The following is a 17227-nucleotide window of genomic DNA, read 5'->3' on the forward strand; positions in this document are numbered from 1 at the left end:
ACAAAAATGAAAGGGGATAGAGCACGTTAACTCCTCCATCTCCCCAGTGTTTTTTTCTTTCTCTGTAAATTTCAACTTAGTTTTGTCTTTTGCCTTTATACTTTACATGTAATCTGTAGAAGTGAGCATAGCGGATTTATGCAAATACGATACTAGGCTAAGACTGACAAAACAACATTGATCTTAGCTTTCTTCCATGGGTGGGCACACCAACCCTTCTGGTGACGATGCATAATGGAAAAAAAAAGTAAAACAACAGTTGTTTTTCTTTATTTTTGCTCTTTATATCCCTATGTTGCTTTATGATGCTTCTCCATTATACCATTGTACCATCTGAGGAGCACTGGAACCTATTGGTTGACAGTTTATTGTTTGTCCTTTTTAAGTTGCATCAATTTATGCATAGACAAGAATACAGTGGACAATTAAGTATTTTTAAATCCAAATATAATACTCATCTCTATCTTCTTGAGCAATTGGAGAATGTTTGGCTACGCAAATATTATTCGTCCAATCTCAAGAACTCCTGATATTGAGACGCCCGAATAACATGGGAATCTATTAATATCTCTTCATATAACGTTGTTTTCGTTTCATTTCTCTAGTTGAATTGTCTAATCTACCAAATCGTATACCTTTGAGCTTAGAGATCAATTTGTAAAAATGTTTCAAATTCTTCTATGTTTTCTACCCATTCCGTAACATTCTATTTCTGGTATGACAAGTCCAACAATAATTCCCGTTTATCATTTAGCTGACTCAGTTTAAAATATCTCTCGCAGTTGTAGCTGTGCATGTATGTCAGCGAGTGTCTTAGAGTGACAAATTTTACACTTGAATGTCAAACTTACCTCCAACAGGCGGTGCCAGTTGCCAGTCTATTACATCCGCGTACATATTCTCTGATGTCCTCATTGAGTTTCTCGTCAGTCTTGCTCCAAGGAAGCCTGGCTTCCGCCGCCACGCAAATGTCATAATGTTCTTTCAGAAGACCAAGAACCTTGTCTATGGAATCCTCGATAGATAAGTTATAGGTATTCATGAAAAGGAAGCAAAGGTTTTCAAGTTGATTGTCGCGCTATTCAATGGTTAGTCACCAAAAACTCCATATATAGCTCAATATTGATGTTGAACATGGAATATCAACTCACAAATTCTTTCTGGAGTGACAGGACCTCATTGAGTAGAATTGTTAGTTTGGTGCATTCCAAGACAATCACTTCCATGGCTTCGTGCCTACGAATCCATTCTGGTAGCTCGAATTCCATGGCATATTCATTTTGCGTTATGCTGGGAATGACGCCCACATCATCCGCGCGCATCTGGAAATGGTCCCAGGGATCGGGAAGACGGTCTTCTTCTCTAACTCTCTGCTGGTTTGAAGCTCCATTAACGTAGTCGTGCAGCTCCTTTCTCAATCGTTCAGTAGAAACCGGTCCAAGACCCTTCCGGAGGTCTCTGAGGATAGGGTAGAACATCTCCACAGTGCCTCGGGAGCCTGGTGGAGGTGTGTAGCAAGGATTCGGGCCAAGACAGTCGTCAATGCACTTGTTTGTCTCAGCACAACACTGTAGCGTGCCTTCTCTGTCGTAAGTGAGCTCACCACCGGTATCAATTTCTGTTGGATAAAGTTAGCATCTGGCCCTCCAATACTGTTGACTTTTGGTGCCTATACCATCATCCCAAAAGAAGATCTGCATCACGTGTTAGCGTAATATCTTAAAACGAGACTGAATATCCAGACATACCCAATAAAGGAACTGAGAAAGCACCAGCATCTTATCTTTTTTACAGTGAGGGTAGTAAACGCCAGTTAACAGCGTATAATTGCCTCGGGCCCGGTGTTTTGCCTTCTTCTCCTCTGCGACATTGACTCTTTGGACTTAAATCAGTAACTGCCTAAGAGGAATCTGCAATGTGGGTAGTTCTAGACCAACGTTTTCAACCATTCATCGATTTCCAAATTGATTTCATCAATATCAGGCTGGAATTCACTAGGCCAGGCAGGCATAAGTGAGAGAATATCTGGCACAAGGACTTTCTTATTCAAGGCCCGTCTGATGACTTCTTTGCGTTCGTCAAAAATCTTGGGAGCATCTTTCTTAGGATGGTTATTGCCGAGAGTGTGCTTAAAGGCAACATCACGTATAAAAAAGACAAGACTCCTTAATTGATCCATAGTCTCAAGTTACTTCAATAATTCTGTATTATTCCAGGCGACAGACTCTTAAATCTCGCCTTATTAGCAGGATATTCAACATTATTTAAATACGCTTTCCATGCCTACTGCTATCTCTTAATCCAAGGTCTTATCAAAGCATACCCCTCGTACATATGTTACATGAATCTGCTGTTGTCAGCCCCTCCAAGAATTACATTAACGTTACGAAGCCCGAAGTCGTCCGGAGCAGTTCCTAATAGGTATGTAACGATGACTAAAATTATACATCTAGCTTATGATATAGTCACTTATAGGTTATCCGGAGGATCTTAGATAAATCCGCCCACGAGGCTAAAACGAGGCGAAGGATGCTGCGGGTCAGATTGTAGCATGGAGTTTGTTGTGGAACTCCGTGTTACATAGGTTGCGTGATATGTATGCATGGCAACATGGAGAACAAGGAACGAGACATCCCATTGAGGATAAATTTTACAAATCTGAGCCATGTACGAGTAATGGCTGACTACTCTGCCAACTACAGAAAATCCAAAATAGACTGCCAGTGTCAGATATAGCACTCTCATTCGCCGTACTGGGAATGTAGTACCATTAATACCTCGGTTGGTATGCAGCAGGTATCTTAGGTCGTTTCATACTCCAAGCATCATGGTGGACACTCAATGGCCGCCGTCTACCCCGGCTTACTTTTCTGTGTTTAACAAACAATGCGGCGTGGAGATCCGCAGGGACAATCCAGATGCTGGCTCTCGTGTTCAGCAAGCCCTCGCACTTAGTTCGGGCCTTGTGGTAGGTTGATGGTCAATCCCCGCGTCTTGACTAACCTTTAGTAGCAGTTGCATTTCCAGAGCTTGCGCTAAATGTACGGTCGGAGATTTTCTCACCTCAGCGCTACCGCTGTTAATCCTCGCCCAGGTTGACCTCAGAAAATTCGTATCACTTGACGCAGCTCGCATATCCGTCTGCCTATGGCTGCTGCAATGCAAGTGGAGATGATGCGAGACGGATAACTACATGAATACGGAGTACTAAAGGGGGATGGCTATTAGCTACTGAGATAACGCAACGATTCAAGGCCAAACAGAACATTATTGCAGTAGAGAGGCATGTATTTGTTTAAGTCCAACGTTTCATTCAAGCACAACTATGGAGCATCTAGCATGTTCCCTAATCCTTTTTCGGTTCCAAAACTCCAACGTGGAGTACCTCCTCATTCGTGATATCAAAAACCAGGGGCTTCAACTTGCGCGTCTGATCAAAATGCACACTTCCGTATCTCAGATAGGCCGCAAATGTACCTTTGATGTTATCCTTTTCCTGGTGCTCTTTGGAGTCCCAAAGGTCTGCCAGAAACGAATCCAGCGCTCCTGGAGGACCGTGTGAAAGTTTCATTGTAGATGTATTGGCAAGTGCATCTTTGACGAAATCTTCTGCGGCTTGCCAAGTCTCATCCTTGACAACACCTTCACCTGTGCGCTGCTTTGTAAGGAGCTCAAATTGGCGTGTGCCAGACCAGCCTGTGACTTGCTGGAAATAGAACGTCTCTTGAAGAGCGGGAGCGAGGAACATGTGCTTTTGGTAGTATTCAGGCCCATTGAATCCATCAGAGGGATCAATGAGCTTCCTCAGCCGCTCAAACGCCATGAAGTGGGAAAGATAATCACTGAAACCCTCCATCATCACCCCAAGATCTGGACAATTCATCTTGTCAACGGGCGGGCAGAGAAGAGGCAGATGCTTGAGGAGAGGAGACTTATGAAAGCCTTCAGAGTTGGTCTTCCCTTCCCAAAGTGCCACATATATCTCGTGCCAGCGTTTAATGAAGGGATTGTTGCGTTTTGCGGCGATAAACCCGTTTAGCATGGTTAAAACATCTGGTCGGATCTCGATAACGAAACCGGCCATCTCATAAGGTGAATTGGGGTCTTCAATTTCCTTCCAACATATGTCGTCTATGTGTCGAAACAAGAAAGACCCGGCATCCATCCAAACCCCACCATACTTCCAGAGTAAAGGAAGCCGGATGAGATCTCCTTGATGAGGGCCGACGTGAGGCCCATCCATGGTATTGTTATTAAAAGCATCGGGAAAAAATGATTCCTCGACAAAATGATAGATGTTGGTCTCGGAATTGGGCACACGATCGAGAAGGTGCACTGTCCATTCTGGACCGAGACGGCGGACCCAGTTGATTACATTGCGCTGGACCCAAGGAGCCATGTTGCTATAGCCCGAATGCCAGAATGCCCAAACATTCTTGTCCGACTTGACAGGATGTCGAATTTGGAGCCATGCGGCAATCTCTTCATCTGAACGAAGGTCCAATTTTTCTTGGGGTATGAGCTTCAGGCCCTCAGGTACATCGACCTTGGAGGTGATGCCTGGCTGAGATGCTGTCTCAACTTTGGACGGAGCCATTTTTTCTCTTTCCAAGTCTTAGATTCAAGATGCAGAAAATGAATATGCACAGCAATTATTCTTGTTGTAGTGTAGCCGTAGATAAGCAAGGATTGAGCGAAATCGAACGATGGCGCCCCATCTTAAAGAAGTTGACTCTGAAGCTAATGAAGCATGTTGAAATCCCAAATACGCGAATTTAGTGGCGATTTCACGCCAATGCATCTCATAGTCTACCATCATGGGGCAAAAGACTAGATGATCCAATTACTCACATTCAGTAAGCCAACGCTAGATACGAGGAAGTTCATCTGAAAGAAGCGGAGGATTCATCAGATGGGACTGATGGTTCGTTCACTAGCTCGCGAGTTCATAGATGACACAGTTGTTGATAAGGTAATGGTTTATCGGTGGACGATGTCACGTTGCAATCCGTCTGTACGACAAATCGGCGTTTCACAGGATCGGCGTTCTGCAGGATCGTGTAATACACCCTTGTCGATCTGTTTAGCGCCCGCAGCTCGCTTAGACCATGCTCTTCTAAATACATGTATTGTAACGACGATATATTGGAGTCGCGTGTGATTAAATTAATTTCGTTGGAGTAGAAATGCGATAAATTTAGTTCACGGCCCAACGCTAGCTAGATTTCACTGTATCTTCCCTTTTAGCAATCAATGTGTCCCCATTGGTATGTAGATAGGTAGGATGAACTAGATCGACCTACGGATTTGGCACTTGCGTAGCCTAAGCCTAGGTTACATCCCTAATGCTTATATGCACGTGCTGTTCCTGTTCCTCTAGAGTAAAGTGTCATGTACGTTGATTCATGCCCCTGTACAATTGGAGAGCTATTGTTGGGGTCTTTTTTTAATGTCGTATATAAGACGACCTAAGGCTAACGATGCTGGCATAGTGTGCGTCTCAAAAAAGCTGCTCTCTTATTGACCTTCTTTTTCAACTTTTCATAACGGCTAGCGCCAAGGAGGCCTTGTAGTAAACATGGCAGTTTCAGGGCTTCTGGCAGACATGGAGTCACTTCCTACGCTGGCATGGGTATCGCCAGCTCTGACAGCAGTGGCTGTCATAATCGTGGCTCTCCTTTCCGGATACCGGAAATCACCAACTAAGTTTGACGTTCCCACACTTGAAGACTCTCCGATGAGATATGTTCAAGAGGCAGATGTACTGCTTCGAGAGGGATATGAAAAGGCAAGCTTAACCGTCAACAGGTTGGATTGCTTCGCTCCTTCTGACAACCATTTCAACATAGTTCAAGAACACCATTTTCCAGGTTCTGACGCCGGATGGCCCAAGAATATTTCTGCCAAGAAAATTTGCCAATGAGCTGAAACCATTCAAGAGACATGAAGCCAGTGGAATGAAGGCTTTAGCTGACGTATGTTAAAACATATTACCCTCGCATGATTGTACTTGCTACACATCTCAACTAATCTGTTAGCGCCACCTTGGCCATTACACGACGATTGACCATGAAAGCGATGTGATGCTCGGTGCTATCAAAATTGATTTAAACAGGAACTTAGGCTTGTTTGTTGGAGATGTAGAACAAGAAGTTTCTTACTGTTTTGAAACCCAATTCCCCTCCTGCGAAGGTATGTTCGTAATATCACTTATTATTGTCTCTCACATCTCACATCTCCAGCAGATTGGACTCCCATTGATCTCCATGAGACGCTACTTCGTGTTGTCGCTCAAGCTTCGGCGCGTATCTTTGTCGGTTATCCCATGTGCCGAAATGACGAGTGGCTTGAATGTAGCACCAAATTTGCCTTGGATGTCATGACTGGTGGCGAAAAGCTTAAGTTGTGGCATCCATGGCTTCGTCCATTCGCACAATACTGGATTCCGGAAATGAGGCAGATTAGGGGTGATCACCAACGTGCGCTTGATTTGCTAATGCCAGAACTGAATAAGAGAGCTACGGAAACTAGAAAATCCGACGCTGCGCCGCGTCAGGATATGATTGAATGGATGCAGCAGCGAGCTCAAAAGCTTGGCGATAAGTCATTTGACAATAGAGAGTTGGCAAATCTGCAAATGCTCACAGCAACGGCAGCTATTCACACAACTAGACTGGCAATCATCCATGCGCTGTACGACATCGCAGCCCGCCCTGAATACATAGCACCACTGCGAGAAGAAATCAAGGAGGTAACCCGAGATACCAATGGTGTTCTTCAAAAGCAGCATTTAACACAGATGAGAAAGCTAGACAGCTTCATGAAGGAGTCACAAAGACACTCTCCTCCATCTGTTGGTGAGCTTTCATTTCCCCCAAAATATCTAAATTATTTCGTCAACGCTAACATAAGTTAAAGCTACATATCAACGAAAGGCCATGATTCCTATCGATTTATCGAATGGCTTTCATATTCCCAAGGGAACTATCGTTCAATGTAATACAAATATTCTAGATGAAACGCCAGCTGCATGGGGTGAACCACATGCGTTTGACGGTTTCAGGTTCTACCGCCTACGAGAGAATCCGGAAGACACCAACAGGTTTCAATTCGCGAGTACGTCATACGACAGCATGCAATTCGGTTTCGGGAATGACGCATGCCCTGGCCGATTTTTTGCAAGCAACCAGATCAAGATTATCCTGTCTTATATCCTTTCACACTACGATATCAAGTTTGAGGATTCTGTGAAGGAACGGCCGAAGAATTTTATGTTCGAGGTGAATGTAATGGCAAGTAATACAAAAGTCCTGTTTAAAAGGTTGTAGATGAGTAGCATTTTCATCCATAGCTAAAATAAAAAGAATGCCCAACTTGGTTATCTACCACTTTGATGTCAGAACCCAACTATCCAAGGGCCTAAGGCTAGGTCACATGACTAGCGGAAGACTATAAATAACAAGGTTTTATTGCTTCCTAGCAGCTAGGTCAGCAATCAATAAAGTCCCCTTCTACAACCTAGGTACCTTCGATCTCTTCTTATCCCTCTCACTCTTCCTTTGCGACCCCTGACATTTGATAACTACCTAATGTGCAGTTCAAGTTTTTCAATGAGGTGTATACTACCTAGTTGATAGGTACCAGTTTCCTAAGTTTTTGCTACCTACAATCTCTACCAGAGCTATATTCTTCTATTATATGTTACAATTGCTGTTAGGCATCGCCTGCCCCAGTAGTTACTTACAGAGTAGAGTTTGGGCTGGGAAGATGCCCAGTTAGACAGTTGATCATCAAGCTATTCACACAATCCCAAATTGTTCACTCAAACGTGACGTTCTTGTAGGACAGCTTGGGTCTTGATAATCTTTACATTCTGTGGCACACGAGATATTGTTGGATGGCCAAACTCAAAAATAACAAACAGACACACCAAAAACAAAGATAAAGAAAGGAAGAAGGACAGATGAACGTCAAATCACTCAGTCAATTAAACTTCTTTCTAAATTAAGATATTATCTGAATACTTGAGTTGCCTTGAAGAAGATCCTGACCGATGACAGAGCTGTTAGTATCGATTTTCAGCCTGCCTTTTTCGTTGCCATCGCTATCAACCAGCTGCGCTTCAGCTCCAGTGGTAGCGTGATACAAACGAACTTCGACATCCTCAAGATAGTTGTAAACCGTCCGCCTCTCGCCTTCTTTACCCAAAACCAAGACGGTGTTTTCGCGGACGTAAAATGGCAGTGTATCAAAGTCGTGCTTTTCTTTCACCCACCTAGGCCCGGACTTTACCTCTCCTGTGAAAAAGTTCGTCCATCGGCCTTCAGGCAAGTAGAATTCGACGTCTCCTGTCTCTTCGAAAACTGGAGCCACCAGTAATTTAGAGCCAAGCATGAATTGGCGGTCGAGATACCAAGAGGTTGGGTCTTCCGGAAACTCTGGAAACAATTGTTAGCGATCGGCACTTCTGGTATTCGCTATTTATCCAAGTCAATCATACCTAAGCACATGGCGCGGACACTTAGCGGAAGACCTCCAGCAATAGCCTCTGCCGCCTGTGCATATAAATATGGCATGAGGCGAGCCTTCAGAGCTGTCCATCTTGCTAGTGTCTTTGCGCAGCTCTGTTCTCCTTGATCATCATTGTCAATCGTCCAAGGAACACGATAGCTGTTGCTGCCATGAAGACGGCTGTGCGATGTTAATAATCCAAAAGCAACCCATCGTTTATATATCCACGGTGATGGATAACCTTCGAAGCCGCCAATGTCCACACTCCAAAAAGAGAATCCACATAGACCCAAAGACAGACCTCCGCGAAGTGATTCAGCCATTGCTTCAGGAGTCGACTCACAGTCTCCACCCCACTGTAGAGGGAATCGTTGGCAGCCTGCTGTTGAGGCTCTCGCAAAGACAACAGCCTCACACTTGCCATGGCGTTTCTGTAGAGCCTCATACACCGCCTTGTTGTACACAAAGGAGTAGTAATTATGCATCTTTGACGGGTCCACACTTGGATCAAACCACTGAACATCATCTACTGGAATTCTTTCGCCAAAGTCCGTCTTGATGGCAGACACACCAGTGTCAAAAAGAGTTTCCATGCAGCTGACAAACCATTTTGTAGCTTCAGGATTTGTGAAATCCACGATTCCCATTCCTGCTTGCCAAAGGTCTGTCTGCCAAATATCGCCGTTCTTTCTCCTTAATAGATAGCCTTTCTCTGCTGCCATCTTGAAAACAGGAGAAGCTTGGCCGAGGTATGGGTTTGTCCAGACGCAAATCTTTTTGACCAGGCCGCTGGATTTGAGACGGCTTATCATATTTGAAGGTTCGGGAAACATCTCCGTATCAAACACAAAATCGCACCAGTGGAAAGCTTTCAACCAGAAACAATCATAGTGAAACACTTCGACTGGAATATCGCGGGTTGCCATACCCTCAAGAAATGAGCTGACAGTCTTCTCATCGTAACTCGTTGTGAATGACGTAGAAAGCCACAGACCAAAGCTCCAAGCTGGAACTCTTCCTGCCCTGCCAGTCAAGGTGGTATATTTATACAAAACCTCCTTTGGCGAGGGCCCGTAAATCAAATACCATTTTAGTCGCTGGCCTTTCACGCTGGTTTGTACACGGCATGAACGTTCGCTTCCAACTTCCAGATCAACTTTGTCTGGAGTGTCGATGAACACACCATACCCCCGATTGCTAAGCCAGAATGATACGTTCTTATAGGCTTGTTCAGAGCTTGTGCCGCCATCCTGGTGCTAGTTAGCGTGATATCTTACCAAACGTACCAGCAGGTGGCAGAGACCAAGGCTTACCGAATTCCATAGAGTGACGCTCTGGCCGACCTTGTTGAATGCGCCGAAGCGTTCGCCAAGTCCATGTACAGTCTCGCCCACGCCGAGTGTTGTCTGCGTGAATACATAGTGGTCAAAGTTCCTCATATCATCAAGCTGAATAGGTGTACTAGGCGCTGGACCATAGGCAAAACCGACGCTGCGATTCAGTAGAGAAGTTAAATGCTTAGACCCGTCTGTTGCGTGGAAGCGGATGTCAAATGTGTGCTGATCAGGATGAATTGTGGCGCTCACACTACCCGACGCAATTGTCGTGCCTTTGTCTGAAACAGAAATACTAGCATCATCTTGGGGTTTCCCGTCAGGGAAAAGATCAAAATGGGGGCCTTTGTTTGCAGCTCCAGACCAGTGAGTTACTTCGACAGAAATCACGCCATCAAAAACCGCTTCAAGGTCCTAGAAAGATTAGTATTTCTAGTCTTTGTAACTGAATTGTGAAATATACTTACAAGTGTCACGGTTGGCAAGTTTAAGGTATCTCCTCGCGAACGGACGTGCTTCGTCGGACATAGTAATGACAGGGCTCTACCATCTGGCCGTTTCGTGATGGTATAGATATCTTCTGCATATTCTGTCCTCTTCCCCTCGATGGGAAGCCACATTCCATCGCGAAACTTCATTGTGCCTTTACGTGCAAATGCACCGTTTCTGTTTGAGAGCAGCTACAGTGGATTGACCAGCATAGCTGTTATACCAGCGGAAGTGGCCGCGGAAATAAACGAGACGTCTCTCCTCAGTTTGTAAATAAGGAGCTTCCATAGCTTAGCATTTCTTAGGTGCTAAAAGTCATTCGGATGCCTGCGTTTAGGCTAAAATCTCGGCTGTCGCAGAAGCGCTCTAATGATGATCGAGATCTTTTAGTGCCGAGAAAGCATTTTGCCGATGTCAAGTATTATTATTATACCGGTTTCCACCAATCGTACCAGTTGGCCAGAATGTTGCCCGTATACAAAATACGAGAGGCACTATCAGATAAAGCTGAGACGTCAACCCGTAGTGGCGTCAAGCCCTCGGAGTTAGTGACCCGAGTGCAACCATGTATGCTCGGTATACAATAGCGCGAAGACCGCGATTAAGGGGAATGGTACCAAATATCTCAAGAATCTCGAAATTATTCTATGGCAAGGGTCTTAAACTCTATCTTAGCTTACAGCTAGGAGTAAGCCTTGTTGCTTGCACTGATCGTCATAATGGCGGTAATCTAGACGGGTTTCTTGACATGGCGTTTACATAATTGTTGAAAGACATTATGCAGCTTCCACAGCCCGCCCTCTGGTAGAGATGATCAAAGGGAAATTTTGGAGTTCCCGAGGAGTTTGGGATGATCCTATCAGTTACATGACCACATAATCATTTGTAAAATTCGCGCCCTTCCGAGAACACCAAAATGTTATATTCTATCTAGTTTTCATGAGCATTCGGCACGAAATGTCTCGTTTATAATGGCGCCGTCGGAGCAAAGCTCTGTAGCTCTCCAAATCCGTTCTCGGCCGAGCTGGCTTATATAACAAATGCACCTAGATATAAGACAAGCTACCACCGTAACCAACACCGCAGGCGCCGCAAGATGAGCAGCAATTGGCTCAAAGAACGCACAGCATGAGAGGCAGGTAGCCCTGGTTCGTGGTGTTTCATCTGGCTCGGATATCACTCCACTGGATTCTGACCGACAAATTCGGAGTATTACGCAGCATTTCGGAGTAGTGTTATCTTGTGTATGCATGCCATCTCGTAAATGCTACAGTCTATCCCCGCGTTCTAGGATGGAGAAAGTCCGAATCGTGCGATTGGTCGTGCGACGCTCCCAGCAAGGATGATTAACAGGCCCTACTGGAGGGGCAGCTAACTGATGACCGTAAGCGAGGGCAATCTGACATCTGGACGAGTGGCTCACGAGATCCAATTTGTTGTCGTCTCCGATGAGGCCAATCTAGAGCTCCTTGTGGATGGTAAATCGGACACAGTGCTACGCATTCACGTGGTACCATTTAATCGTGGGCCATATCTACAGTCATGGTGTGAATGAAGAGGTATCTCCTGACGAGACGAGCATGCCAATTGCCCGAGTATCCTTGTGGCATTGCGTCGTAGAAAGGAGCAAGTCATTAGCGCACTGCCGTTGATGACTAGTTGCCTATCCAGCCACGGAACGTGATCATCCGCCAAACCCAAGGACTCTAAACCTACGTGGACTCCGTACATTAGGAATACTAACTATGCTAGTAGTCCTCGGGTAAAAGAGGGGCAAACGTGGGGTTGGGAAGGCCACTTGAAGCCATCTCAGAAGCATCAGTCCATACGTACATGTCCATTGCATCGAGAGCTAAAGACTTACCGAGACAGGTGTGAATTTGACGGCTTGTAATATCATCCTAGCACTGCACTGCGAGTATAGGCTAATAATGATTAACCGTGTGGATAAACTTGCAGCAACGCCTCGCTCCCAAAAATAACACAGACGTTGGGCGATCTTATGCGGTCTAGGCTCTTCATATTTCCAGACTTGCTGTTTGGCGCTCCAATTACCTTCGACCTCGAAGGTCGTATGAGCCAATCATGTCAGCTGACCAACAGTTGTTCAGTCTTCGTAGATTTCCAGCCTGTATAAGACTTGGTGCTTCTCCAAAATTGTAAACCCGATGTTTCAGCTTTTGAGATCTGCTCTGATCTGCCAATGACATAATTTTGGTTGTTGTGCGGCCCTTATTACGACTTTGCTGCAATGGCAGAAACAAATATCACAAAGGCGGCGGCCACTCATCTCGAGGAGACCTTAGGCGAAGGCGCCATCGTCGATGCCAAGCATGCCTCCGACGAAGAACATTCACAAACCTTACTGCAGGCCTTGAAGAGCAACCGCAAGGCTGTCTTCTGGTCCATGATGATCTCGATGAGTATCATCATGGAGGGTTACGACACAATTTTGATGGGTAATTTCTTCGGCTACCCTGAATTTGCGAAGAAATATGGCACGGATTATGGCGGAACTACTGGATTCCAAGTGTCTGCACCTTGGCAGTCCGGCTTGAATATGGGCTCGACCGTCGGAGCAATATTTGGTATCACCCCTTCTTAACATCCTCGAGATATCTTCATGGTACTAACCAACCTAGGCGGAATTTTAAACGGATATCTCGTCTCTCAACTCGGCTATCGCTACGTTATGGTCGGGGCGTTGTTCTTCATGAACGCTTTCGTCTTCATTGTGTTTTTTGCCAATTCTGCTGCTGTATTATTGGTCGGTCAAATTCTCTGCGGCCTGAGTTGGGGTGTCTTTGCAGTAGCCAGTCCATCGTATGCGTCAGAAGTTTGCCCGACGAACCTACGTGGCTACCTCACGACCTATGTCAATCTTTGCTGGGCAATTGGTCAGTTCATCGCAGCAGGCGTACTTGAGGGATTGATTAACCGACACGATCAATGGGCTTATCGTATTCCATTTGCCATTCAATGGATTTGGCCCGTCCCGCTCATGATAGTATGCTTCTTTGCACCCGAAAGTCCTTGGTATCTTGTGCGCAAGGACAGGGTAGATGATGCCAAGAAAAGCCTACGACGGTTGGGAGGAGAAAAGACGGAGGACCAAATCAATGGCCAGCTTGCCATGATGATACACACTGTGAATATTGAAGAAGCCCAGGCCAAGGAGAGCAAGTCCTATGTGGATTGCTTCAAGGGCACCGACCTCCGCCGCACGGAAATTTGCTGCATGGCCTTCCTCGGACAGATTCTTTCAGGAAGCTCATTTGCGTACTCTCCAAGTTACTTTTTCACCACAGGTAAAAACCTCCAAGCAAAATTTGACACACTCCAGCGGCCGTTTTGCTAACATACGTTGAACAGCTGGCATGAGTCCAGACCACGCATATCAGCTAAACTTAGGCGGAACGGCGATTGCTTTCCTTGGAACAGTTTTCTCCTGGTTCTTGATCACCCATTTTGGCCGCAGGACTCTGTATGTAGCAGGTCAAGGTATCTTGTGCACGGTTCTCCTTGTTATTGGAATCATAAATGCTGCGACTTCCGCCAAGAACGCCATTTGGGCAGAGGCTGCATTATGCATATTTTGGCTCCTTGTATACGCTCTAACCGTCGGTCCTCTTGCATACGCAATCGTCTCCGAGACTTCATCCATCAGATTGCGCCCACTTACGGTATCTTTAGCCAGGACGGCGTACCAGGTAAATTTCAACACAAAGTCTCTTTTTCTTTTTACATGCACCTACTGACACTCTTTTAGATCATAAATATTGTTTCGCAGGTTCTTGAACCATATTTCATGAACCCTACTGCCTGGAACGCATCCGGAAAGACGGGATTCTTCTGGTAAGCTGAACTGAAATATCAGGCGCGAATCTGCTGACACTTATAACTCAGGGGCGGCACTGCTTTATTGACATTTATCTGGGCCTACTTTCGGCTGCCTGAGACCAAAAACCGAACCTACGAAGAGCTGGATATTTTGTTTGCAAAGAAAATTTCTGCTCGTAAATTTGCATCGGAGAATGTCGATGCATATGAGACTCATATTGAGGTGGCAGAAAAGAAGTGAGAAGTCGATTTCTCGACCTTCATATTTCTTCCTACCACAGACAAGAGAGTTTATAGTGTTGTTTTTCTCCTGTGAACGACTTGCCTCGTGATGATGCATGCACTGCGAGCTATTTTGACACTTGAGCCATGTGTGAGCAGATGTGGTCGAACGTCCGTGTACAAAGCAAGTGTAAATGGGATGATCGTCAAGCATCTTTCATAGTTGCCCAAGGGATTTACTAGCAAGAGTCTCGATCCAGCTGTCCAGAGTCCTAACTAGTGTATGCACAAGTTTTGAGCCTGTTGTACCAAGAGAGATACGACGAAGGACCTTTAATCTAGGGATCTGTACCTTCAAGTACCTACTATTGTCACTATCGTCTTCTAGTAATTGCTATTATCACTTATCGCTACCGCCTTATAGTTGTGACAGTTGTTATTATTTGCCTTCCAATAGGCACTATCTGAACTCTTTTAGTAACGGGTATTCCGTAATTGAGGATACAGTATGCTGTACAGCCAGCCGGGAGCGGCCCAGCAAGTCTTAGAGTAAATATACGCTGAACTGCCAAGATTAAAGCTTGTAAAATAATATAAACCATCAAGATTAGATAAACAGCGATACCGAATCAGTTCCATTATACATGAAATGCAGTTGATGGAAATTGATGCTTTTTCCTAAGGATCCCAACGAGAGCTCAGTCAATTTTCGGCGATCCCAGCCATATTAACAATAACAGTCTAATGTAAAACTGGAAACACCTTCTTAAACGCCTCTGTTTTAGCAACGTTTGACCACCATTCCTTCGTTTTTGGGCCTATCTTGAAATCGGGCACAGTCTTTTGAATGAGTTTCTCCAAAGGACCAAAGTCTTGAACCGCTGTCACTGGTGTGTTCGCCCCCATCATGGCATGCGAAAGCCACGGAATCGTGTTGTAGTCAGCCTCACTGACCCGTGAGCCGGCCGCAAACGGCAAAGCAATCAGGCTTTCCAGCTTATCGAGACCCGAAGCCATAGTACGATACATTTCGTCTGTCAATTTATAGAGGTCTTTGTGTTCGGATCCAACCTCAGCACGATATAACGATGTGATGGCGAGATTTTCGGCAGCCTTGGAGATATAAAAAGAGTGTTCTGGGTGTGCAGCAAGTTCCTTGTCTAGGCGAGTCTGGCGCCCCTCCAGAAATGCATTCCAGCCGCTTTTCTTCTTAGATTCCATCTCAACAGGATCCCGTGCCTGAAACAGAATAAGGTTTGTGCTCATAGAAGGTGAATGCATAAGGTCAAGAATTTCTTTCGAACGTGCTTCATCCTGAGGTACGAGAGTCTTTGTTCCGCGAGAGTCAATCCATCTCAAAATATCGGCACTTTCAGTGAGAGGTTTGGCGAGAGACGGAGCAGTCAGAGAAGGTACCGTGCCATTGGGATTGATGGCGATATACTCCGGTGCAAAGTTTTCACCAGTTGCTGAACCAAAAACTTATTAGGATCACGCATAGCATTAATAACATGGAGGCTTTGAAACTCACATAGACTGATTTCTTTGACATCATAGTCTACATTTGCCTTGAGGCCCTTCTCCTCTAGGGCAAGAAGCATAACTCCCACCCACTGGCTTTCAGCTGATGAATAAATAGTAAACTAAAACAGTTGAAGATTAGCATACGAATTCGACCTGAGTTGTGGTTGTTATCATATTTACCTTTTCCGCCATTATGGGCAATCGGGATAAGGGTGGATAGCGAACTGAAAGATACTTCAGGAAATTTATGGGATGTGGTGACGAATTGCAATTCTGCTTTACTATGGTTTTGAAAGCATTCAATCAATGGCACATCTATCTATCTCTATATATATCTAAATATCTTTAAGCTTTCTCGATGTTCCAATCACACATGGAATCAACAAATGAACGCCAAGAAGTCATATGGAATCGGATATTCCCAATCACACACAACTCACTGGGTTTAATTGCCTCAGCAGACTCGGGCACGGCTGTCAAACTTTATTACGTAGTTACTACTACGGACGAAACTATGCCAGCCATGGGCGGCAATTTTTTGCGCTCCAAGAGGTGGATTAGTGGATAAGCTAGCCACGGAAGATGCAACTGGGGTAAATTAATCACACAGGATTCGGTAGTTATGCTGCACGTTTGGAATCCCGAGCTGGCCCTACGTAATGGTTGCTTAGCCGCCCGAATTCGTCCGGAAGCGAAATCTTACTGCATCGCTACCGTGTCGAAGTCCGGCTATTCATGCGTTTCAATATTCAAGGTAGTGGAAGCATCTTGGTAAGGTAGCTGAGAAAGGGAACGTTGGTGAACATCTATCCTCGGTATTGTTTCACTACTATCGCTGACATCACTTGGTTTCATTTGCGAAAATTCAATGCCGCTATAACATGCTCTTTGGGTGAGAATCGCACACTCATATCCCGCTTTTCATGGGTAACTCTTTTGATGACTTTCACCACACCGTAAGCGGCGCTGAGCCAGCACAAACCGTTGACAGATTCAGTCATTTGCATTATCCTCAAGTGGATTAGGCAGCAACAGTGGACATGGTCCGTCATACTGCTCGCAGCTTGCCCACAGCTTGCCCACAGCAACTGTTGCTTTGGAACTGCGATGGGCGCGGAAGCTTTTTTGTGGAGATCCTACGAGGTTCTCAATGGAAATCCTCTCTCAGCAGAGAGGTGGCGATCTTCCGCGCCCTGCACGCGTTCCAATAGCGCACCCCCACAGTCTTGCACCAGTAGCGCGATGCTGTGCTATCGTGGCTGCTGCTTGTTGTCGCGACGTTACTCCAAACGCCACAATTGACAGCT

At 45.4% G+C, this 17227-nt stretch overlaps 6 protein-coding genes across 6 annotated transcripts; 2 read left to right on the forward strand and 4 right to left on the reverse strand.

Annotated features, from left to right (window-relative positions):
- Window positions 1–706: 706 nt before the first annotated feature.
- Window positions 707–2179, reverse strand: TRIVIDRAFT_141474 (terpene synthase; the record flags this gene model as incomplete). The annotated part of the gene is made up of 6 exons (XM_014106238.1): window positions 707–788; window positions 852–1078; window positions 1152–1618; window positions 1676–1694; window positions 1749–1875; window positions 1938–2179. 6 exons carry the CDS (start codon window positions 2177–2179, stop codon window positions 707–709), a joined length of 1164 nt encoding a protein of 387 aa, XP_013961713.1.
- Window positions 2180–3346: 1167 nt separating this feature from the next.
- TRIVIDRAFT_34204 (uncharacterized protein) lies at window positions 3347–4597 on the reverse strand (the record flags this gene model as incomplete). Its single annotated transcript, XM_014105513.1, has 1 exon — window positions 3347–4597. The coding sequence occupies one exon, from the start codon at window positions 4595–4597 to the stop codon at window positions 3347–3349; it is 1251 nt and encodes a 416-aa protein (XP_013960988.1).
- Window positions 4598–5578: 981 nt separating this feature from the next.
- On the forward strand, window positions 5579–7328 carry TRIVIDRAFT_196674 (uncharacterized protein; the record flags this gene model as incomplete). The annotated part of the gene is made up of 5 exons (XM_014105514.1): window positions 5579–5761; window positions 5850–5975; window positions 6039–6192; window positions 6246–6857; window positions 6919–7328. The coding sequence occupies 5 exons, from the start codon at window positions 5579–5581 to the stop codon at window positions 7326–7328; spliced, it is 1485 nt and encodes a 494-aa protein (XP_013960989.1).
- Window positions 7329–8004: 676 nt separating this feature from the next.
- Window positions 8005–10483, reverse strand: TRIVIDRAFT_34797 (glycoside hydrolase family 31 protein; the record flags this gene model as incomplete). Its single annotated transcript, XM_014105515.1, has 4 exons — window positions 8005–8438; window positions 8501–9761; window positions 9825–10259; window positions 10313–10483. 4 exons carry the CDS (start codon window positions 10481–10483, stop codon window positions 8005–8007), a joined length of 2301 nt encoding a protein of 766 aa, XP_013960990.1.
- A 2102-nt stretch (window positions 10484–12585) lies between these two features.
- TRIVIDRAFT_34676 (uncharacterized protein) lies at window positions 12586–14415 on the forward strand (the record flags this gene model as incomplete). Its single annotated transcript, XM_014105516.1, has 5 exons — window positions 12586–12922; window positions 12977–13642; window positions 13707–14044; window positions 14104–14189; window positions 14241–14415. 5 exons carry the CDS (start codon window positions 12586–12588, stop codon window positions 14413–14415), a joined length of 1602 nt encoding a protein of 533 aa, XP_013960991.1.
- A 722-nt stretch (window positions 14416–15137) lies between these two features.
- On the reverse strand, window positions 15138–16112 carry TRIVIDRAFT_62580 (uncharacterized protein; the record flags this gene model as incomplete). Its single annotated transcript, XM_014105517.1, has 3 exons — window positions 15138–15865; window positions 15928–16039; window positions 16101–16112. The coding sequence occupies 3 exons, from the start codon at window positions 16110–16112 to the stop codon at window positions 15138–15140; spliced, it is 852 nt and encodes a 283-aa protein (XP_013960992.1).
- Between the last annotated feature and the right edge of the window lie 1115 nt (window positions 16113–17227).

This window comes from Trichoderma virens (genome assembly GCF_000170995.1).
Source record: "Trichoderma virens Gv29-8 chromosome Unknown TRIVIscaffold_1, whole genome shotgun sequence".
Lineage (NCBI taxonomy): Eukaryota > Fungi > Ascomycota > Sordariomycetes > Hypocreales > Hypocreaceae > Trichoderma > Trichoderma virens.